This window comes from Haliaeetus albicilla, chromosome W, assembly GCF_947461875.1.
Source record: "Haliaeetus albicilla chromosome W, bHalAlb1.1, whole genome shotgun sequence".
Taxonomy (NCBI): Eukaryota; Metazoa; Chordata; class Aves; order Accipitriformes; family Accipitridae; genus Haliaeetus; species Haliaeetus albicilla.
The window spans coordinates 19,160,239-19,184,637 of NC_091515.1; the positions used below are offsets into that span (position 1 = coordinate 19,160,239).

The window sequence follows — 24,399 nt, forward strand, 5'->3', positions numbered from 1 at the left end:
GATGCTTTTCCCACAGCTTATTATCCTGCATGTTTTAAAAATTCATTCTGTTCTTTGTGATTATATTTTTTTCTGTGTTTCTAAAATTTCTAGATTATATTGTGTTTCTATTACAATTTACAAGTGTGTTCTTTGGCATTTGCAGCTTTTTTAAAAGTTTATCTTACTTCCATCTTCAGATTATAAAATGTTAAATAAGGCTGATTATAATGCTGATCCTTGCGGTGTCTGCTAGATTCGCAAAGCCTTTCCTCTTTTAGTATAGCACTGTAAATGTTATTCAGGTAAAATGATCAGGGTTTTTTTTTTTTAAACTGTGCATTCGATTTTTACGCTATCCATTATACAAAACAAAGTCCTATTTAATCAGTTCAGTGTTTTGTTTCTGTCCTGATATTATTGGGCTAATTATTTTCTGCCCACTTTTAAAGTCAAATAAAGTCAATTTATTATCAAGCTGATAGAGGGATATATCACTTATTGTATTCACTTATTGTTTCACAGATTCATAATGCATCCTGTGCTCTACAGTATAACTTACATAGAGTATATGTATCCTGTAAAGTTCGGTTTTTCAACATTCCATTTACTAACCACAGAATGATTGCAGTGGGAAGTGTCAATATAGCTATAAAAGACTTGCATCAGAAATATCTATAAAATCTCAGACAAACCAAAGAAGCAGTATGTAGTTTTCTTTTTACTAAACCTGTAAATTGTTTGGAATTTGTAGGAACAGAAAATATTCAGAGGCTGTGCATAGGCAAATTTCCCAAATCATCATAGTAACTGAAAATAATCAAAGACATTCAGGATTTTATACCTTCAGAACAATCTGCAAATATAAATCTCTCTCAAATCTCTGTAAGGCAAGTAGAAGTCTAACATTTGAGATTAAATAATTTGCTAAAAACCTGCATAGAATGTCAATTTCAGAAATAGGAAAATTGTGCAAGTTTACTGAAATGTTTTTCTATACCTGGGCTTGTACTGTATAACAATCTAATATTATATCCAAATTAGTGTCAGTTTTATTAAAAACCCAACTACCCATTTCATTTTGAATGTTTGCAATCATGCCTGTTTTTTTATTGTCAAGAACATTTGTGGAATTACTATATGAATGAAGTAGTTCTGTTTTGCAGTCAGCTATATTTGCAATGAACTCTTCTCATTGTCATTCTGTACAGTAATTATAAGGATTTTTTTTAAAAAAATCAAACATGAAAATACATTCATTTCAGGTAAGGGTGATGAGGATTCAACAAATAGAGAAGGATGTTCTTTGTATACGACAGCTCCTGCAATCACAAGCAGCTGAAGCAGAGGTTAGTGAGCAATTTCTTGCCTTCTTTTGATTAGGATATGTATCTTTTTAAAAAAGCAAATATTTACTTAAATGAGTATATTGGTGGGCAGCATTATTTGTATCAGCAAGTGATGTCATGGTTCATAAATTAGTCAATATTCATAGGCTGTAGCTGCCTTGGGAATAAAATTTGGTAGCATGTTACTTGCTCTGTTAGCAATGAACTGATGGTGGAAAACTTGGAATATTCTTTATACTACTGTTGAATTTTAATCAATAATTATATATAATTTAAAAGTTTAACTAGCAATTTCAATAAAAAGGTCAAAGTGCAATGTATTATAAAGGCCAAGCATTGGCTTTAGCAAATAATTATAACAGTTTTGCATGTCTTTCTAAATATGAATCTCTGATAAGCAGCTTCATGGTTTGCTTATCTTTTGAGATAAGAAAAAAAGGGCGAATACAGTTTCTGTCAGACTTCATTAGAGAAGCCTTGCATGTTTTTAGTGTTTAAGTATTGGGTTCTATATTAAGAAGTAAAAGATAATGTTTCCTGTAAATGGCAAAGTCCATAATAATAATTGTCATTAACAAAAACTGCATTCACAGTGGAAATTAATTTACAAGCTCAACTCTTTCTCATACTTGTAAATTAACTATAAATTGTATGTTGGACCTGAATATTTTATTGTTTGTCTTTGCCCAAAATAACTACTGTGAAAGTTCAGGGCAACTTTTGAATTATTAAGGGATAGAGATTTTCCCACTGTAGAAAATAAATTATTTCACAATTCCAGTTTTTTGGGGAAAATCTGGTATTATAAGTGAAGCTGACTGTAGTGTGTATAATTAAAGTTGCCTAGTCTTTTGACATGTTAGCCAGTCCAGCTGCAATTTTGTTTGATTTATGCCCTTGATTGCTGCTTTTAAAAATCACTAAACATTTTGGAGAATTAAATTATTGGTTTATTTTCCTAACCTTTTCATTTAATTCTGTCAGCACACTTACTTGTGGTAAAACATGGATTTGTTTTTTTGGAGGAAGTGACTTTTGCTTTCATAGTAAAATGTTTCCTAGTTTGGTTTGTATAAGTCTCCTAAAATCAGACTAGCAGACTTGCACAGTTGCTTTAAGCAACTGAATTAAATGACATTAGCATTGGGCTTTGTGGTCCGAACAGTAATGGGGTCTTGCGGCGGAGGATCCACAGGGGACATCACACACAGACCAATGTGATCAAGTGAAGCCCATTTTCTACAACTTTTAGCACAGTTATATACCTTATGCGCTTATGCACGCACCTTATACAATACTCTAATTGGTACACTACCCTAATTGGTACACTACCCCATTTCACGCGGCGCTATCTTATCCTCTATTGGCTGTTCAAGCTTCTTCTTGAGGTGTCCAGCGGTTACTTATCTCATTCTTCAGCATCCAGGAGTTGTTTGTCAGGCTCTTCTTATCTTCCTTTTCCCAGCGTACAAGGACACAGCGTCCTTGTCCGCTTCAGCACTTTGTAAACTTATGCTTCGTTCCCAGCTAAAGGCTGGATTGCTCACATGCCCTCACCCAGCCAAGAAATCCTCAACAATTCCCCCTTTTTGTTTTTGAGCAATCCAGGCTTGCTTAATAACTTGGGATGCCATTTTTCTCATCAAGCTAAACAGGGTAAAATTATTACAATAGCTAAAATCACAATAACTACAACAGTGCCCATAACTCTTTAAGCCAACCCGTTACCCCTAATGACCCGAACCATGAGGACTATGAGGAAGATGAACCATCCATACATTCTTGTGCCGTCTTGCTCCGCAAACTCAGCCCAGCAATCGGTAGGTGCCAGCTTTCCGTGGGCGTCCCCACAGAGGCAACGATGGCCTCACCGTACACCAGCCCAATGCTCTTTGGAAAATCCTGGTATTTATACATTTGCAGAGGAACGGGTTTCAGCACACGTGGACAGCGGGTGCCAAAAATCCGCCTCGGTTGCAACATGGGGAGCCTATGACGCATGCGCTCGCTGGCCAGGCACGCTGCACGAGTCATAGCCAGCCTCCCTATTGGCTCATGGGCTTTGTGATGCGGTTACAATGCACAGAGGATCTTGACCTGTTATGTTAGCCAAGGTGACCTATACATTAGTTTTTGGCTGAGGTGGTATTCATATTGCCGCACCATCTAGGATGTTCCAGATGATGATGGTCGTACAAATCGAACAGGAGTCTGTCGTGGGCCTGTATCTGTGGAAACACAATCATAATCTCGTTCCCAGGTTATTAATGGAAATGGACCTTCCCAGTGCCCTGTTTCTAGATTCTTAACTAAAACCATGACCTTACCCCTAATTTTGGCTTTATCTAACTTTTACATTTACCCCACACTGTCTTCCCGTAATCACACTATGTTTAATCAAATTATGCTTAACACACTTCTTACCTAATGCAAGTTCTATATACAATAAAGCACGCTGTCCTAAGTCTTCTACAAGCGATAAATCATATACTTCCTTATAATGCCTTAACCAAAAACCTCTCTGAAGGACTCAATGTCCGCTAGTCCTCTAAAGTGTAATACTCTGTTAGCCAGAATCTGTCGGATCAGTGGCTCCAGCACCCGCTGGTACCGTGCCAGTTGCCGTTGGGACGATTCCGGACCCAGCATCAGTGCGAAGCCATGGCTTGACCCACTTAGCCAGGATCTAGCGAAGGCCTCGATCTGTAAGCAGACACATATACCCTCTCCCAGTAAGTTTTACTTCTGCTGGTCCGCACCATTTCCTGGATTCTGGGTCCTTATACATTACCATGATGCCTGTACTTTGTTGCGTCCTTTCCGCCTGTAAAAGAGCATGATGCACTACCATTGGTGGGTCTTTGTGATCACCTGTCAATCTAAGATAATTTAGCACAAATAAGGCTTTGGCCAATCGTTCCTCTGGAAGTAAGCCCTGGGTTCCCCCCTTTTGTCTTTGCAGCATGCTCCTTAGGGTCTGGTTGGCCCGTTCGACAATAGCCTGTCCTGTGGGAAGATGTGGAATACCCGTACCATGGTGAATTCCCCACAAATTACAAAATCGAGCAAATCATGTAGAACCATAAGCCGGGCCGTTGTCCGTCTTAATTTCTTTAGGCACACCCAGCACTGCAAAAGAAGCGTGAAGATGTTGTTCAACATGTAAGGCCTTTTCTCCAGTTTGTGCCGTGGCCCACATGGCAGCAGAATAGGTATCAATACACACATGCACATAACTCTTTGCACCAAACCACATGACATGGGTGACATCCATTTGCCACAACTGCAATGGCAAGAGACCTCGTGGCTTAACCCCGCAGCCCAGGCCCAGCCCCTACTTTTGACAATCGGGGCATGCTTTAACGATGCCTTGGGCATCAGTGAGTGGTAAGTCAAATTGCTTTGCTAACATCCTAGCGGGTTGCTGCAAGAACTCATGTGATTGCCGTGCTTGTTGAAAACGATTCCCTGGAGGAGGCTCCCATGCCGCTGCAACCAATTGGTCAGCTCTTTAATTTCCCTCTGACAAACCTGGTAGCTTTTGATGACTTCTTATATGCGTTATAAAATACGCTACACTCTGAGAGTTCAAGCAGCGTAGTAATGACAAAAACAACATGCCCAATCTTTTGCTTGTGACCTCCTTTACCATTGCTCTTTCCATCCTTTGTACCACCCCAACTACATAAAGAGAATCGGATATGATATTCAGCGGCTCCTTAGCCCAATGCTGCAGTGCTCAAATCACCGCTTTTAATTCTAACATCTGTAAAGAATCCCCAGGCTCTCCCTTTTCAACATGCTCACACCACTGATCGTTAGCATCTTTCCACGTACAGGCGGCCATATCTGTCTTTTTCCCAGCATCAGTAAACACTGTTACCCCGTGTACAGGTGTTTCCGACCTCCATGGTTTTTGCTCAAAGGTTTGCTGTTCCAACAGTGACCACAACTTATGCTTTGGATATTGATTACTTATCGTACCTCCAAACCCCGCTAATGCCACTTGTAGCGCTACAGAATGCTGAATTCCCCATTCCAAATACCATTTTACCAGAGGTATTAGTGTTGCCGAAAACTCGGAATAAAGAACTTATCAACACCAATTTAGTGTAGATAAGCAGACATTTCTTTATTGACGGCCGGGTGTGCGGGTGAGTCCTCTCACGAACCACGCACACCTGAACACCAAAACAATACACCTTATATCAAAACTTATTCATGCATATTCATTAGGTTTCCAGGAAAGGTTATACATATTCATTAGGTTTCTGGGAAATCATTAGCATATGTAAATGTCCTTTACGCAGGCGCAGTGAAGGTCTCTGGTGGTCTTCAGGAGTCCTCTGGTGGTCTTTCATAGTCTTCCTCACTCGTCCGCTTCTTGACCTCTCAGGTGTTTCCAAGCAGCAAACTGGTGTCCATAACGGTTTCCTCAGTTTCTAAAACAAACACTACAAGACTACTAATCTTTGTCAAAGCTTCTGTGGTTAGATGATTTTAAACAATACTTGAATTTTTATGGTTACACATTATACATTTTCTAAGTTCCTAAGTTCCTATGGCTACATTTCAAACTTAACACTCCCATACCTATGCTTCATAATTTCTACTTTTTAATCGAACCAAACTCCTTTATAATTAGATTTTAATTTCTTTTATCAAAATATTTGCAACATTCCCCCCTTTGAAAGTGTTGAAAATTATTTCAATACTTTCACATTATTTACATAACATTTATCCACTACTATCTTGAGAGTTAATATTTGTTTCAAAGTCAGTTTTAAAGTCTTTGGGTCACGGCTAATAATCTTCCATGGAGTAGGTGCCTTCTTCACTCGAGTGTAGTGTATCTAAGCATCTGATTCCGCAATCTTAATAGCCGTGTAGGTGGTTAACAGTATCTGAAAGGGACCTTTCCAGCGTTCCTGCAGGGTTTCAGAAGCCCACATTTTCACATAGACATAATCTCCTGGTTGAAAGTCATGCACCGGAGCTTCCAGGGATAATGGTCTATTCCATACCACTGCTCTTCGAATTGCAGTCAAAGTTTTTCCTAAGGAAAGCAAATAGTTATACACATCTTGTTTCCCTTTTACATGCATGTTTGGATTAGGTTCTGGGGATTCATAAGGCTTCCCATACAATAATTCATAAGGGCTGACTGAGGTTCCACTCTTTGGCTGTACTCTGATTCGTAATAATGCCAATGGAAGTGCTTGAGGCTATTTTAAATTAGTCTCTTGGCAAATTTTACTTATTTGCCTTTTTAAGGTTTGATTCATTCTTTCTACTTTCCCACTGGATTGTGGCCTCCATGGGGTATGCAAATCCCATGTGATACCCAAAATTTTGCTAACATTTTGGACTACTTCTGCAACAAAGTGTGGACCTCTATCAGAAGAAATTCCAATAGGAACTCCAAACCTTGGAATTATTTCTTGTAGTAACCACTTGACTACTTCCTTTGCTTGTGTGGAACGACAGGGAAAAGCCTCTGGCCATCCTGTAAAAGTATCAACCCCTACCAGGATGTATCGATACCCATTTTGCCTAGGTAGTTCTGAAAAATCTACTTGCCAATAATCTCCAGGCTCTGTACCAGATTTTATTCAACCCATTTGAACCTTTTTCCTGATTACTGGATTATTTTTCAAACATACTTCACATTTTGCAATTATTATTTTAGCCATTCCTAACATTTTGAGCGATACCACCTGTTTTTGTAAAGAGGTTACTAAAGCTTCTGCTCCCCAGTGGCATTCCTGATGCTTTGTTTGAATTATTTCTCTCATCAAAAAGGGTGGAACTACTACCTGCCCTTTAGGTGTTACCCACCATCCGGCTAGGTTTTTCTTAGCATTTAATAATTGACCTAACTTATTATCCTCTTCTGAATATTTTGTTTTTTCCCTAGGAAGGGTTACTGTTTTGGAAGGAATTAATGCCATTTGGAATGCTCGTTCCTTTGCTACCTTTCTTGCCGTTCGGTCGGCTAAATTATTTCCAACAATTTCTTTTGTGTTTCCAATTTGGTGTGCTTTACAGTGCATGATTGCTACTTGTTCAGGTTTCTGAACTGCTTGTAATAATTGTAAAATTTCATCTTGGTGTTTAATATTTGATCCCTGAGAGGACAATAATCCTCTTTCTTTCCACAATGCTCCATGAACATGTACCACTCCAAAAGCATACTTTGAGTCTGTCCAGATGTTTACTTTCTTCTTTTCGCTCAGTTCTAAAGCTCGAATCAAAGCAATAAGTTCCGCTTTCTGAGCTGAGGTTGCACTTGCCAATGCTCCTGCTTCTATAACTGTGGTGTCTGTTGTTACCGCATATCCAGCGTATCAGACTCCTTGCTCCACAAAGCTGCTACCATCTGTATACAGTTCCCAGTCCGGTTGCTCCAATGGTACATCCTTCAAATCTTCACGACTGGAATAAACATACTCAATAGCAGCCAAGCAATCATGTTCCAATTGTCCTTCTTCCTGTATGGAACTTAAAAACACCGCTGGATTTACCAGGTTAGTTGTTTTCAAAATCACATCATCTTGTTGAGTTAATATTACCTGGTACTTCATCATTCTGCTCGGAGATAGCCAGTGTCCCCCCTTTTGTTCTAAAACAGTTTTCACCATATGTGGGACATAGACTGTTATTGTTTTTCCCAAAGTCAATTTCCGAGCTTCTTGTATGATCATTACTGTTGCAGCCACTGCTCGAAGGCAATTTGGCCATCCTTTACTCACTGTGTCCAGTTGTTTGGAGAAGTATCCGACTGGTCGTTTCCAGCTTCCCATCTTCTGGGTTAACACACCAAGCGCCAGGCGTTGTCTTTCATGAACAAACAACTGAAAATCTTTAGTTAAATCAGGAAGGCCTAAAGCAGGTGCAGACATTAAAGCGCGTTTTAACTCTGTAAAGGCCATTTGCTGTTTTGGACCCCAAACAAAAGAAGAGTTCTTTTGGGCCTCATATAATGGTTTAGCTATTAGACCATAGTTCATGATCCAAAGACGACACCACCCTGCCATTCCCAAAAACGCTCTAAGTTCATGGATATTTTTCGGCTCAGGTATACCACAAATGGTTTCTTTGCGACCTTTTCCCAATTGTCGCTGCCCTTTTGAAATCTCAAAGCCCAGATATATCACAGTCTGACATGCTATTTGGGCTTTCTTCCTGGATACCTTGTACCCATTTAGTCCCAGAAAGTTCAAAAGGTCAATGGTTACCTGTATGCAGGTAAATCTTTCTTCTGTAGCAATCAGTATGTCATCCACATATTGTAGAAGGAAATGTTCAGGCCTCGGTTTGTCCTGTTTCCAGATTTCAAGTTCTTTTGCCAGCTGGTTTCCAAAAATTGTCAGGCTATTTTTAAATCCTTGGGGTAGTCTTGTTCATGTTAACTGCATCTTTCACCCGGTTTGTGGATTTTCCCATTCGAAAGCAAACAACTTTCTGCTTTCCTTCTCCAAAGGTATGCAAAAGAAAGCATCTTTCAAATCAAGCACTGTAAACCACTGATGAGTCTCCTTTAACGCTGTTAACAACGTATAAGGATTTGCAACCACAGGATATATGTCCTTGACTATTTGATTCACTGCTCTCAAATCTTGCACTATCCTATATTCACCCGAGGGTTTCCTAACTGGTAAAATAGGAGTATTATATTCAGACTCACATTCCTCCAAAATTTTGTACTCTAAAAATTTATCAATCAATTTCTTCAGCTCCTCCCTAACTTCTGGTTTGATTGGATATTGTTTAATTTTTACTGTTCCTGCATCTTCTTTTAAAGCTATTTTTACAGGTGCTGCTAATTTTGATTTACCAGGAATATCTGTTTCCCATACTGTAGGAATCACTGCAAAATCCACCTCCGGTGGAATTTCCTGCTCTTCCACTTTTTCTTGTACCATCATGATTTCTCCTGTTTTTGACTCAGGTATTTTCAAAAGGAGTTCTCCTTCCTCAAAGACAATTTGTGCATTTAATTTAGATAACAAATCTCTTCCTAACAAGGGTATCGGACATTCTGGTACATACAAAAATTCATGTGTAATTATTTTGTTTCCAAATTTCAAATCCAGAGGTTGCAGGAATGGTCTGTTTTCCTCTTTCCCTGTTGCTCCTATTATATTTGCTGTTTTTGTTCCAATTTTTCCTTTACAAGTATTCAATACCGAAAATGTTGCTCCTGTATCCACTAAAAACTTAACTTCTTTTTCTCCCAGCTTAATTATAACCAGAGGCTCAGCTGGGTTCCCCTTCGGTCCCCTTCATTCATCCAAAACCATCATTCTGGCTACCTCTTTCTGAATATTTCCCCCTGAACACTGCTCATTTTTAGGACAGTCTCTTTTCCAATGTCCTTCCTCCCTACACAAAGCACACTGATTCGCTCCTAAGGGGGTGTTGAAATTCCGCTTGCTAAAATTCATTGATCCTCTTCGTCCATAAACACCTCGTCCTCTTCCTCCACCTCGTCCTCTGCCTGCTGTTCCTGCTATTACAGCCAACAATCTATTTTCTCTGATTTTCCTCTCCTCTTTTTCCCTGTTATTATATACTTTCCATGCTGCCTCCAACATTTTATTCAGACTCCTTGGATCCTCTCCCTCCAGCTTCTGAAGTTTCTTTCTTATGTCCGGTGCCGATTGTCCCATAAAAATCAAAGCCAACTGTATCTGAGCCGCCTCTGTATCTACTCTTAAATCAGTATATTTTCTGGCAACCTCCTTCAGTCTTTCCAGAAACGCTGAGGGAGATTCATTCTTATCTTGTCTCACCTCATATAATTTAGACCAATTCAAAGATTTAGGCATAGCATATTTAACTCCATATAAAATCCATTTCTGATACCGAGTCAACCTTTCTCTATGTTCTCTGTTATTTGGATCCCACTGCGGATCCCCAGACGGAAAGTTCTGCTCTAATGTTCCACCTGTTGTCCCACTCAGTACAGCCACTTCTGCCTGTGCTTTGCCAGTCTTTAATACCATCTGCTTTTCTGTATCATCTAACAAATTATCCAAAATCACCTGTAAATCATTCCAGTCTGGATTCTGTGTTCTAATTATAGTATTCACCACTCTGCCTACTCTCTCAGGATCTTCTCTATATACTCCAGCTGCCTGCTTCCAAGCCATCAAATCCGTAACCGAAAAGGGCACTTTTACATACACCGGCCCATCGTTACCAACTCCCTGCTGCAGGGGAGCTATTGTTGCTATTGTTTATACCTGCTGTCGAGTCCTTCAAGAAATGGGGGTATGAATTACAACTTCAGACGGTCCTTCCCCCACATCCTCTATTCCACTACTTTCTGGTTCTTCCATCTGTTCTCTATGCTCTCGACCCCAATTTATTCCTCTCCTGGGAGGGGATATATCCAACTCTGGCCCTTCATCCTCTTTGGGGACAGTTATTTTCTTTAAGCACTCTTTTCCAACATCACATGCCAAACCACATTTCTTTTCTTTCTTATCAGAAGTCATAGCCATTACCAAATTGTCCCTACTAGTCAGCTTACATTCATTCTGCCAATCCCGTCTTTGTCTTAAATAAAAAAATAAATCCACATATGGTATTTCACTCCATTTCCCTTCTCTTCTGCAAAACAACATTAACTGCAGAATGGTGTTATAATTCAGTGTCCCATTCATGGGCCACTTTTCCTGATCCTCTAATATATACAGAGGCCACCAATGATTACAGTACTCAATCATCTGACTTTTCCGCAAATCATCATGCAATTCACCCCAATGTGCTAACAAACATCCCAAAGGAGATGTTTTCGGTATCTTTCCATCAGTAGATATATTTCCCATACTCTTACTCTTAAATAGTTTGGCCAATGCCATTATATTTATACCCACTACCAAATATCTATTAAATATATCAAGTATCAAAAATCAATAATCAATTATCAAATGTCAGATGCCAAACCAAATATCAAATACCAAATACATATATTAAATGCCAGATATCAAATGAATACAAACAACAGTTGTTGCCAGGTAATGGAGTCCACCTGCTTGTCTAGGGCACGGACAGAACCGACTTCCCTAGGCAAGAGTCATAACCAATATCCCCTGGCAAGATTATTAACCCACAAAACGTATTCACCCTTTTAAAACTTCCAACCTCAGTTGGAGGCACTACGTCTCACACTTACAACACTCACACTCACATATAACACACTATACCACACTCTTAATTCTGATTTGTGATACACACAAAATATCTCACAAAGATACACATACACTCTCAAAAATTCCTTGGAATCGGGACTCAAACCCAAAGTTTCTAAAATGCTTTTGAAGCTGGGACTCTAACCCAGAATCCTCAAAAGTTGTGGGACTCTAACCCACTCCCAAATTGTCCAACGCAGCAATAGCTTTCGCTTATGTCTTACGGGCAGACGCCTAGGCTTTCACTTCAGGATCCTTTAGTCCAACCCTGCGCAGCTTTCGCCGTGTCTGACAGGCAGACGATACCGGTGGGACTCTAACCCACCGGGGGGACTCTAACCCCACTTAGTGGGACTCTAACCCACTATCCTTAATATTAAAAAAAGAAGTGTCTTACCAAAATCCAGGGGACGTCGCAAAGAGCCTTATGGATCGGGGATCGATGGGTATCCCCGAGAAATCCTCGGTGCCGGCAGGAACCGATCGGGTCCCCGACTCCTCCGGTCTCTATCAGCGAGGTCCCATCTGGGTCGCCAGAAACTGTTGCCGAAAAACTCGGAATAAAGAACTTATCAACACCAATTTAGTGTAGATAAGCAGACATTTCTTTATTGACGGCCGGGTGTGCGGGTGAGTCCTCTCACGAACCACGCACACCTGAACACCAAAACAATACACCTTATATCAAAACTTATTCATGCATATTCATTAGGTTTCCAGGAAAGGTTATACATATTCATTAGGTTTCTGGGAAATCATTAGCATATGTAAATGTCCTTTACGCAGGCGCAGTGAAGGTCTCTGGTGGTCTTCAGGAGTCCTCTGGTGGTCTTTCATAGTCTTCCTCACTCGTCCGCTTCTTGACCTCTCAGGTGTTTCCAAGCAGCAAACTGGTGTCCATAACGGTTTCCTCAGTTTCTAAAACAAACACTACAAGACTACTAATCTTTGTCAAAGCTTCTGTGGTTAGATGATTTTAAACAATACTTGAATTTTTATGGTTACACATTATACATTTTCTAAGTTCCTAAGTTTCTATGGCTACATTTCAAACTTAACACTCCCATACCTATGCTTCATAATTTCTACTTTTTAATCGAACCAAACTCCTTTATAATTAGATTTTAATTTCTTTTATCAAAATATTTGCAACATTAGCAACATTTCTGCTTCCGTCCCTGCAATCTCTACAATCCTCGTTCTTCCCCTAATGATCAGTTGTGCAAATAATTCCAATCGGGTTACAATAGATTTGTCCGGTCACATGGCCAAGAAGACCCATTCCAAAATTATCAAGGGATCTGAGCGCTTTGTGTCCCACTGACAAATTACCGCATAAGGGTGTTGTCTCCGAGAGTCCCCTGTATTAACGATCATCAATAGTATCGGTAAATCCTCATTGCATCTGGATGCAAAGCTAGATGCAATTTTCTTTGATATGTATTCTAAGGCTTTTTGCTGTTCTCCTGTCATTTCCCGTTTCTCGTCTGCGCATGCACTCATACCCAGGAGTTCTACCAAAGGGGCCATATCGTCGTTAATGATACCGCAAAGACTCCACAGCCACTGGATATCTCCCACAAGCTTCTGGACATCATGCACCGTTGAAATTTCTGATGTTATTTGAACCTTCTGAGGTTTAACATTGCTAGCATCTATGTGCCACCCCAAATACTTCCAAGGTGCTGCCTTTTGCACCTTTTCAGGAGCGATTATTAATCCGCGATGGCTTAAGGTGTCCTGTAATTGAGTTAAAATTTCATCCTGTGGCAAGTTCCTTCCCACTATCAAAATGTAACTGAGGAAACTGCTTTCTTACAGGCTCTAATGCCCAGGCAACATACACCTGACACATCGTGGGGGAATTGCGCATTCCTTGCGGTAACACAACCCAATGGTATCTCTTATAGGGCTCTGCCTTATTAATCGATGGTACCAAAAAGGCGAACCGTTCAGCGTCATCTGGGTGCAAGGGAATGGTGAAAAAACAATCCTTTAGATCTATAATTAACAAATCCCATTCTTCTGGAAGCATAACTGGAGATGGCAAACCCGGCTGCAGGGCTCCCATACTGTGCATCACTGCATTCACAGCTCTGAGATCATGTAACAGTCTCCATTTCCCACTTTTCTTGGGAATGGTAAATATTGGTGTATTCCATGGACTAGTAGAAGGAACAACATGTCCCGCTCTCAATTGGTCCTCAACTAACTCTTGTATTTTTAGCAGCTTTTCAGAATTTAGCGGCTACTGATCAATCCAAACAGGCTCATCTGTTTTCCAGCTAATTTTCAGGATTGGCTGCCCCTCAGTGACCGCTCCTAAAAAGGATGGGTCACTAACGTTGCCTTCATTTGGCTCAATAAATCACGGCCTATGAGGCCAAGCAATTCCTGTGGAGTAGTCATGACATACGGATGTGTCGTAACGTGCTCACCATCAGGGAACACAAATGTAATCGGTAGCTGACTTACTAAGGTGGCTTGTGTGCCCCCTATCCCTGCAATACCAAAATTTGGATTGATCAATGGCCATGATGGAGACCAAATATATCGTGAAATAATCGTAACATCAGCTCCTGTATCGATTGTCATTGGTTTCTTGACGATAACTCCGTCAGGCCCTTCCAATTGCACTACCTTTTCTGGTGTACCTTTTGTTATGTCCATGGCAAAATATACCTGCGGTTCCCCTGTGGAGCCGAATCCACCATCTCCACGTTGTACTTCACCTGGGTTTGGAACACACGACCTGAATGGAACTAATTGTGCTATTCTGGTGCCTTTAGGAATAGAAACAGGAGGGATTAAAACATGAATCATAATTTTCACAGTCCCACAAAAATCTGCATCAATAAGCCCTGGGACTACCAGAATTCTTTTTAGACCTGTTGAAGATCGCCCCATTAAAAATGCACTAAGCCCAAACCCCAATGGTCCCTTTATGTTGAATGTGTACTGCGGTTTCCACGTCCACTCTGGAGCTTCCTGCAGTGGCGGATCTGGTAGTTGCGAGGCTTCCTGAGGGCTGGCAGCCCAAACCCCTTGCATTTGTGTCGTCGCACAAGGGGCCTTCGCACTCGGTGTAAAGTTTCCCTTCTTCCTGCATTCTTGGGTGGTATGGTTATCTTTCTTACAACTGTTGCACCGTCTTTTTGTTAGCAGAAACTCTACATTGGCTCTTAATGTGTCCAAGTTTACCACAATTAAAACACTTGACCGAGGGTTTCTTACTGGCTTTATCAGTAAGCGGATTCCGTACTGACTCACAGCAGTCCTTAATTTCTCAAGGACTTTCCAGTCAAATGCCTCCCATCTTTTTTGTCCATTATTTTGTACAACAACTGGGAATGCTTGGATCATAGTCCCTTCCACAAGGGCGTTTTTTATTACTCCCCTCCAATGCTTCTCCCTCTCGTCTGCAGCGGCTATTACAGGCGGCTCCGCGTCTATCGCGGGCGCGGATGGCTTCGGCTTCGAGAGGCGGGATGGATTAAAGGGCGGTGGCGGGGGCGCAGCCGGTGCTGCCCGAGGGCCGGCGGTGGCGGCGGCAGCTGGCGGCGGCCGCTCCATGGCCGGCTGACGCACGCCGCGGCGGGCGGGCGGGGGAGAAAGCGGGGCTGGCATACGGCCAAAATCTTCGTTCTCTTGCCTTCTCGGCTCACCCTTTCGGGAGGATGGATATCTCCCCCTCACTTCTGGTTCTTCTGACCGTACTGTCAGTTTTTGTAACTGGTTCACCACCTCCGAGTCTGTCGGCTCCGGCCCTGCCGGGCGACAATCGGCCCCCCCTAATTCCTCCGGTTCTCGCGGAGTAACAGACAGGGGAATATTTTCGGCGCCAGCGACCTGGCTGGGTATAGGCAAAGGCTGTGTTTGTGCAGGCGCCTCAGCATTAGCAGAAATGGATGCTCGGGGGGGTAGAGATAGCTGTGTAGAGAATGTCCCCCTAACTGCAGTGGGATAGGCTGACGCGGCAGCCATGGAGGCAGCAGAAGGGGTCCCCGCCGCGCAGACAGCGGCGGCTGCCTGCCGTTCCGCCCTCATTGTCTCCAGCATGTCTCGAATTACCTTCCAGTGTGCTGCGTATTTGTTTGCCTCCTTTGCCTTATCCCCCCCCCCCGCTTCTAATAGCGTCCCACAGCGCCTTGCCTATATTATCCCAGGTCGCTTCTTCAAATGCGACATTTATACTCGGAATAAGTTCTCTCTTCCAATCCCATAAAAGCAACCCCTTTATCACAGAATTATCGCATTTCAGTCCTCTCTCAGTGAGAAAATATTGAAGGAGTTTTAGGACTGCTTCCTGCTCTTTGTCCAACCCCATCTCCTTCTCCAACCGCTCACCTGATCAGGGCGAGGTTCAAGCTTCTATTCACTTGCGCACGCCTCCTCGTCTTCCCGGCTCAGCTGAAGCTCATGTCGTCCTTCCCAGCTTAGCTGAAGCTCATGCCATCCTGCCGGGGCAGCAGGGATTGTTTCGGCCGGCTCCTCCGCTCCCTCGTCAGTTCAGCTGCACCAGAAATTTTCCTAGAGACGATAAAGTGCTGATGTGAGGGTCCCTGTTCGGGTGCCAAATGTTGCGGAGGATCCACAGGGGACATCACACACAGACCAATGTGATCAAGTGAAGCCCATTTACTACAACTTTCAGCACAGTTATATACCTTATGCGCTTATGCACGCGCCTTATACAATACTCTAATTGGTACAATATCCCGTTTCACGCGGCGCTATCTTATCCTCTATTGGCTGTTCAAGCTTCTTCACGAGATGTCCAGCGGTTACTTATCTCATTCTTCAGCATCCAGGAGTTGTTTGTCAGGCTCTTCTTATCTTCCTTTTCCCAGCATACAAGGACACAGAGTCCTTGTCTGCTTCAGCACTTTGTAAACTTATGCTTCGTTCCCAGCTAAAGGCTGGATTGCTCACATGCCCTCACCCAGCCAAGAAATCCTCAACAGGGTCTGACAAGATATTATAAAAGAAAGCTTTATTGAGGCAGTAAGAAAGACGCGCAACAACGCACCCATTCTGTTGTCCCTCAAACAGTGTTCGTTTACCCGGTGTGCAAGCCAATAACACAGAGAGTCGAGGTATTTTCAAATTAATTTCATTGATGAGCATGAATGGGTGCCTGTCTTAAGACAGCACACCCTTGTCTCAAAAATTCCCACATTTATACACTTAAGTAATACATATTATAGAATCATAGAATCGTTTAGGTTGAAAAAGACCCTTAAGATCATCGAGTGCAACCATCAACCCAGCACCACCATGCCCACTAAACCATGTTCCGATGTGCCACATCTACGTGTTTTTTGAACACCTCCAGGGATGGTGACACCACCACTTCCCTGAGCAGCCTGTTCCAATGCCTGACAACCCTTTCAGTAAAGAAATTTTTCCTAATGTCCAATCTAAACCTCCCCTGGCACAACTGGAGGCCATTTCCTCTCGTCCTATGACTAGTTACTTGATAGAAGAGACCAGCACCCACCTCACTACAACCTCCTCTCAGGTAGTTGTAGAGAGCGATAAGGTCTCCCCTCAGCCTCCTTTTCTCCAGGCTAAACAGCCCCAGTTCCCTCAGCCGCTCCTCATAAGACTTGTGCTCCAGGCCCTTCACCAGCTTCGTTGCTCTTCTTTGGATGTGCTCCAGCACCTCAGTGTCTTTCTTGTAGTGAGGGGCCCAAAACTGAACACAATGTTCGAGGTGCAGCCTCACCAGTGCCAAGTACAGGGGAACAATCACTTCCCTGCTCCTGATGGCCACACTATTTCTGATGCAGGCCAGGATGCCGTTGGCCTTCTTGGCCACCTGGGCACACTGCTGGCTCATATTCAGCCGGCTGTCAACCATCACCCTCAGGGAAAATAATATTCATTATTATTTCCCTAAATGATTGGTTCTTTCTTCTTCGCCTCTCATGTAAATTTGTGCGCAGACTCTATGTTCTTCCTTTATTGTCTTCTTTTGAGTGGGTGGTATCATTTGAGTAGGTGGTCAATGAGTCAGTGGTCGTGATCTCCCCCTGTAAGAATTACTTTTTATCTACTTCTTACTCTGTCTTGGCAGTTCCAAGCGGTTCTTCAAGGTTTGTTGATCAGACCACAATCCATTATCTTTTCTGACATAAGCATTCTACCTATCTACAAAGCCCCATTGTCTAATAGTTTATTCCTAAACCCTAAATCATGTCTAGTTATTGTTTCCCTATTTTAAATATTAACTGATGGGGGGAGGGGGGGTGCTGTACACAGGACTTTAGCAGCTCCCTGTTTATTTCAATCATATTATACATATTAATTGATAACAATTTGGTGACTCACCCAATCACTGACAGCAAACAAAAGATCATAAGCGATGCCCTGGCTCTGGTGGACTGCCAGGGACACTTGGTGTCCAGGTCATCTGGCAGCAACAGCTAATCGTGGAAATGCCTTTTGAACGCGGGTAAGAGTCGCGCCGGCTCTTGGATCCACCAATGGCAGTGTGATTTGAGAAACTCATACCTTACATGAATAATGTGAGTGGCATCCTTCCTATGCTGCTGATGTCAGTCAGGGGGCAGGGTATCAGGAGGCAGCATGTCAGGCTTCCAGTTTCCTAATAAAACTTTTTTGTTGTATGGATAGAAATTGTTGCAGAGGTATATAGCAACCATAGGGCAGGTGCAATCTCGTAGATGTCAGAAATAGTCAATTATAAGATTTAATCTCTAGTTTTGTTATGAAATTAAACTCTGTGCACTTCATAAGTAATTTTTAGCAAAATTACATATCTTTCCTCCCTTTCTCAAGTAACCTTAATTGAGCGGATACAGTAGATCGCATCTATTAAAGCTTGCTTCTAAACTAACAAGCTCCTCTATTAACTATAAACCTTTTTTTAATTAATATATTTAAATGTCAAGTATGTAGTCTGTAGACAAATTTATTCTTCAACCAGAAAAAGAAACTAGGATTCTTATTCTCCAGCAGTTATTTGTCAATGGTTTACAAAAAATTTTAACGTCCTTTATACTGAGCTGTTTTCTCTATATCTCAGATAATAGCCTCTTCCTATTAGCAGACATTCTTTTAAGGCCATCATGCTGATTAGTGCTTTGGATTTTAAAGGTATTTGTTACTGACCTGGCCAGTGACCAGTGTGGATTGATAAGGTTACCTATGATGGTATTTCTGTTTTCCCAGGTGGTGTAAGACATACTTATTTTTAAATAAAGAAAAGTATGTTAAAAATAATAAAATTGCTTAGTACTGAAAAGTTAGCAGTGTAAAACAACATAGCCTCCTTTAGTGTAAATATGATACACTTGTTAAATACACTTAGTCTTTACTACACAGTATATAGGACTTGGCTAAATTCAGGGCATTGAATAGAAGATGAATGGGACAGTGATAAGAAAAGAGAGGATACTCTTCTGTCTTTAAAGCCTAGGACTATAGTCCAGGAAGGTCAGGGTCTTTTTCCATGTTCTGCCATGGACTTCTTGTGAGCAATATTATTACATTATAATTTTTTGTTTTCAGATAACTATAAAAGACGTTTCTTTTCATAATGTTTGTAACTTTCTCTAAAATCAGTGTGTCATGGTTTAACTCCATCCAGCAACTAAGCACCACGCAGCCGCTCACTCACTCCCCCCCCACCCAGTGGGATGGGGGAGAGAATCAGGAAAAAAAGTAAAACTCATGGGTTAAGATAAGAACAGTTTAATAGAACATAAAAGAAGAAACTAATAATGATAATGATAACACTAATAAAATGACAACAGTAATAATAAAAGGATTGGAATGTACAAGTGATGCACAGTGCAATTGCTCACCACCCGCCAACCGACGCCCAGTTAGTCCCCAAGCGGCAATCCCCCCACCCCCACTCCCCCCAGTTTATATACTAGATGTGATGTCACATGGTATGGAATACCCTGTTGGCCACTTTGGGTCAGCTGCCCTGGCTGTGTCCTGTGCCAACTTCTTGTGCCCCTCCAGCCTTCTTGCTGGCTGGGCATGAGAAGCTGAAAAATCCTTGACTTTAGACTAAACATTACTTAGCAACAACTGAAAACATCAGTGTGTTATCAACATTCTTCTCATACCGAACTCAAAACATAGCACTGTACCAGCTACTAGGAAGTCAACTCTATCCCAGCTGAAACCAAGACACAGTGGTATTCTTGTCATGTGACATTTAGAGGTGCCCATCTTTATTTCAGAATGAGAATAAATTTAATTTACATTTTTTTTTCCACCATTCAATATTAAAGTTGATGCATCTTTTCAGTAATATGAGAGGGAAGCACAAAAATTACCAGTCTAATGTACAGGTTGTCTCTGCATAGAATGTCTGGTTTGTTATTGGACAGATATAATTAGTATAGTTTTCAAAACAATTTGAGGATATTTTCAAAAAATGTGTTATGAAAGCTTTCAAAATGCTTCTGAACAAAACCACCCAATTTATTATTAGTGATCTGATTTGTATTTATTTATTTATTTACTCTAAGTTTAGAGAGAAGTTGGACTTGAAATCTGTAATTAATTCTGATGGGATCATAGTTAGGGATAAGGAAATCAACTGTCACCTATGGTGGTAACTATGTTGTCACTATCAGGTGATAAAATTGCCTTTTTACCACCTAACAAACTGTTTCAATCAATGTATAAGGTCACAGTTGACTAAAATGACACTGATAACTTTTGGAGGTAAAATCGTAAAATGATGCATCTGTGCATGCACACCACTGTGAAAGCAATTCACTATCACATTATCAAACAGCTGTCAGCTTCCTTAGTAGGGAAACTAAGCAATTCAATAGCTGAAAGTCCTTTCTCTGTGCCTTTACCACATACTGCCTTACAACCTCCCTATAGTTGCATTCAAGTGTGCAACAAACACCTCATTCATATCTGCTCCCTTGACATCTCCTCAGATTGCAGTCCAGTACTGTGGACATAGTTCTGGAAATAACCTTTGGTAGAGAAGAGTAAATATTATACCACATAAACCTAGTCTGATGATGAGTTTCAGAAAAGGGATGGGGATATGTTTTGAAGAGCAATTTGGTGGGGACCTGTGTACAGGCGCTTAAAAAGTTGTAGGGTAGTGCTAAAAGGAGATTAATGAGTTGGTCAGCAAATTGAGGAGGTACACAGCCTCAGGGAAAAGGTAATTTACTGGAAGAGAAGTACTATAAGATATGGTACTCTATTTTAAGAGAAGAATTTTACTAATGTTCAGAATTAGTTAAATATGTGTGATATTGTAGTACAAGTGGTATGAACTTAGTCTGAATAGCCTTAAATAATTGATTGCTGTATTTCCATTGCTTTCTCTCAGAAAGCAGAATTCTACAGAATTTTTCTCTCTTTTTCTGGAAAAAATAGCACAGTATTGTTATGGAGGCACGCACAGTCAAATCCAACAGGTGTTAAAAGTCAGATTTACTCTTCAGTAAAAAGTTAGTTAGTTAGTTAGACCTCCAATAACATTAGTGAACCACAGGCTCAATGATGTAAGGGGAATTAGTACTACACAGCCAACTTAAGAATCCTTAAGATTCAAAAGTGATGACTCAAAATGCGCATATCACTCACCTAAAAGATGAGGGCTCTCTCCCTCGAGGAGTTACCTTGGGCGGTGCCCCGACCCAAGGGGGAGTCCCCGACTGCAGACCCGCTACTCCGAGGAGGACTGATTCCAACATGTCCTCCGGTGGGACCCCGTTTATACCCTTGTCGAATCTGATCTGTGGTCATTTAATCCCTATTGGCCAAGAAGGTCACCTCAGTGTACCTGGCACGTCTCGATTGGTCAGTTCAGTTTTCAACCTGCGGCCTCTAGGGTTTGGGTTTTTTTTTTCTCTCCTCCCTGCCTGAAGAAGTTTCATTTCCTGCTGGGGGGAGTGTACTGACTCACCTCAAGGACTCAAAGAGTAGTTTTTGTCTCAGTTCTTCACTCCAGTCCTTTCTCTTATTTGGCCTCTGAATACATGGAAATTCTTTAATATATCAAAATTTTCTTGTGGTATGTCCTATCGATAAAGCTTCTGGAAGGATTGGTTGTACATTTGCACATTTTAGGACAGAGTTAACAGGGTACTGGTGGTTAAGGAGGGAGTAACTACACACCTATTAATACTACATAGTGGTTTTTTAATCATTTTGCCAAAGGATGGCCATCTCCTGTGGGTAGCAACTAGATCTAGTTCTGAAATTGCCTGGTGGCAAGAAGAAAGGCAGTAGCAGTCAAATTGCAATGTCCATATAACTGAAAAATATAAACATGAAGCATTTATGATATTTTTATACCGTGCCTGATAAAGTGATACCCAACTTGAATGTGCTTCTTATGTTTATAAATATTTAATAATAAATATCATAGCTTGTCTACTGATTAAGTTGGCCACTAATTGCAGAATCTAAGTGCAATATATATTTTAGTATATGACAAAATATAATACTATACCATAGAAAATAGCTTTGGGAGATAAATCAGCAGAAAAACTTTTAAGACATTTTAAAGGTTTGGCAAAGTTGCTAACTCCTGTAAATGCTATTAGGAAAAGTTGAGGTAATTTGCCTGCAAGTGATGCTACCTTCCAAATTCATGAGACTTCTAGTATACATTTTGTGAGATTTTCGTAAGGTTTGCAATCCACTATAGAGTCTCCAAAGACAGAATGTTTGGCTGTCAGGTACGAATCTAAAATTGCATTAAAAAAACTCAAATCCCACAACAATTTCTTAGCAAGTATTTAATATGGTGTTTTAATTTGCTATAGTGGTCCAGGCCTTTCTATCATAATATCTGTCATTTGAAATATGTGAAGTGTTTCTATTAGACAGTGTTGCTGCAGATAATTTATTCTGTTCAGAGATTGTTCTCAGCAAACTTTAAACTATTTTGATAAAGCACTCTGATGGATAGGAGTTCTCTTAATGATTTGACTTACAAGATTTTTTTCTCCTTTATGACTTAACCATAACACAATGTTTTCAATCTTATGGTTTCTTGGTTTTGTTCATTGCATTATTCTCTTGATCTTACTACATTCTTTCTTACACCTGTATGTATATAGTTTTTGTACGTACTATGAAGTTATGGTGAAATAAACATTTTTTGGTATCTAAGAAAATAATAGTTTATCTGCAGTTTTCAACACAGAAAATAATAAGGCACAGGAATATTGTGAGGGAAAAAAAGTCTTTTGCCTAAAACAACCATTATTCCTAATAAATACACAAGGAACAACTTTTGCAACTCATTTTTACAAAGTACTAAGTAAAATTATTTGTAATTGGTTATTATAGCAAAAAAGAATCAAGGCCTACTATTCTTACAAATGTCACACCGAGAGATCTGTCTTTTTTCTACTAGTAAATACAGGGAAATTAACAACTGACAAGTGATAGTTCCTGTTTACTTTAAAAGCATTTAGAGCATAGTGACAAGATGGGGGGAGCCTATAATAGGCACTTGCAGTCTTTCACCATTTTGCTACAAAAGCAAACAAGCATACTCAGCAACTTCAAAACTTTGTTCCTTTTGTAGTGTGATGCTAGAATTCAGGAATGACAGAGGGGCTCTAAACCCAGATAATGCCTTCTGAGAATGAACACTTATAATTTAAAGGAACAACTACAGAGAAAGAGTTTTCTTCAGAAAGCAGAGAGAAAGGTAGATTGTAATAAGATTTACAGTATTTCAGTTTCACCAAGCCCTTGCAGATAAATCATGAGAAATAGTTTTCCTCCCTGCATCTAGCAATTTAACTTTGGCTTGAAAGATTCCACTTTGGAGCTTTCAAAAGGCAAATTTAGAAAGAAAAAGCCCATTCATAGAATGAGCTTTCTTAGGAGAAAAAAAGGTACACTAAAGTATGAACATGGCCCATAGACTAAGCTCAAGGCAAGGCTTTTCAGAAACCAATTGTATTGGGTCTAGCTGGGATGGAGTTAACTTTCCCCATAGCAGCCCTCATAGTGCTGTGCTTTGTATTTGTAGCTAGAAAGGTGTAGATAACACATCCATGTTTTGGATACTGCTGAGTAGTGCTTGCACAGCATCAAGGCTGTGTCTCCAACCACCACCCCCTCCCACAAAGGCCAGTAGGCTATGCGTGGGCAAGAGGTTGGCAGGGAACGTAGCTGGAACAGCTGACCCAAACTGACCAAAAGGATATTCCCTACCATATGACATCATGCTCAGCAATAAAAGCTAAGAGAAAGGAGGAGGAATGGGGGGCATTTGTTATGAAGGTGTTTGTCTTCTAAAGCAACCACTGCGGGTACTGATGCCCTACTTCCCAGGAACTGGCTGGACATCACCTGCTCATGGGAAGTAGAGAGTAAATCTTTTTGCTTTTCTTTGCTTCCACGTGTGGCCTTTGCTTTTCTTATTAAACTGCTTTGATCTCGACCCACGAGTTTTTCATCTTTCTCCCTCAGTCCTGCTGAGGAGGGTGAGTGAGAGAGCAGCATGGTGGGCACCTGGCAGCCAGCCAAGGTCAACTCCCCCCCACCAACGTTAATATTTCTTGTGCACTTCACAGTCATCACATTGCATGTATGAGATTTTATTATTCATCCATTTCAGGGATGTCGTGGTTTAACCCCAGCCAGCAACTAAGCACCACGCAGCCGCTCACTCACTCCCCCCCACCCAGTGGGATGGGGGAGAAAATCAGGAAAAGAAGTAAAACTCGTGGGCTGAGATAGAGAACGGTTTAATAAAACAGAAAAGAAGAAACTAATAATGATAACACTAATAAAATGACAATAGTAATAATAAAAGGATTGGAATGTACAAATGATGTGCAGTGCAATTGCTCACCACCTGCCGATCGATGCCCAGTTAGTCCCCG

The 24,399-nt window shown here is 41.0% G+C and overlaps 1 protein-coding gene across 7 annotated transcripts in view; it reads left to right on the top strand.

The window, feature by feature from the left end:
• Positions 1–24,399, top strand: part of LOC138683431 (adenomatous polyposis coli protein-like) — a 148,769-nt gene that overhangs the window by 85,095 nt on the left and 39,275 nt on the right. For all 7 annotated transcript variants that reach the window (XM_069775168.1, XM_069775166.1, XM_069775165.1 and 4 more), the window contains one exon: positions 1,245–1,328. In XM_069775168.1, the coding sequence (XP_069631269.1) occupies positions 1,245–1,328 (84 nt within the window). The remainder of the gene's footprint in view (positions 1–1,244; positions 1,329–24,399) is intronic.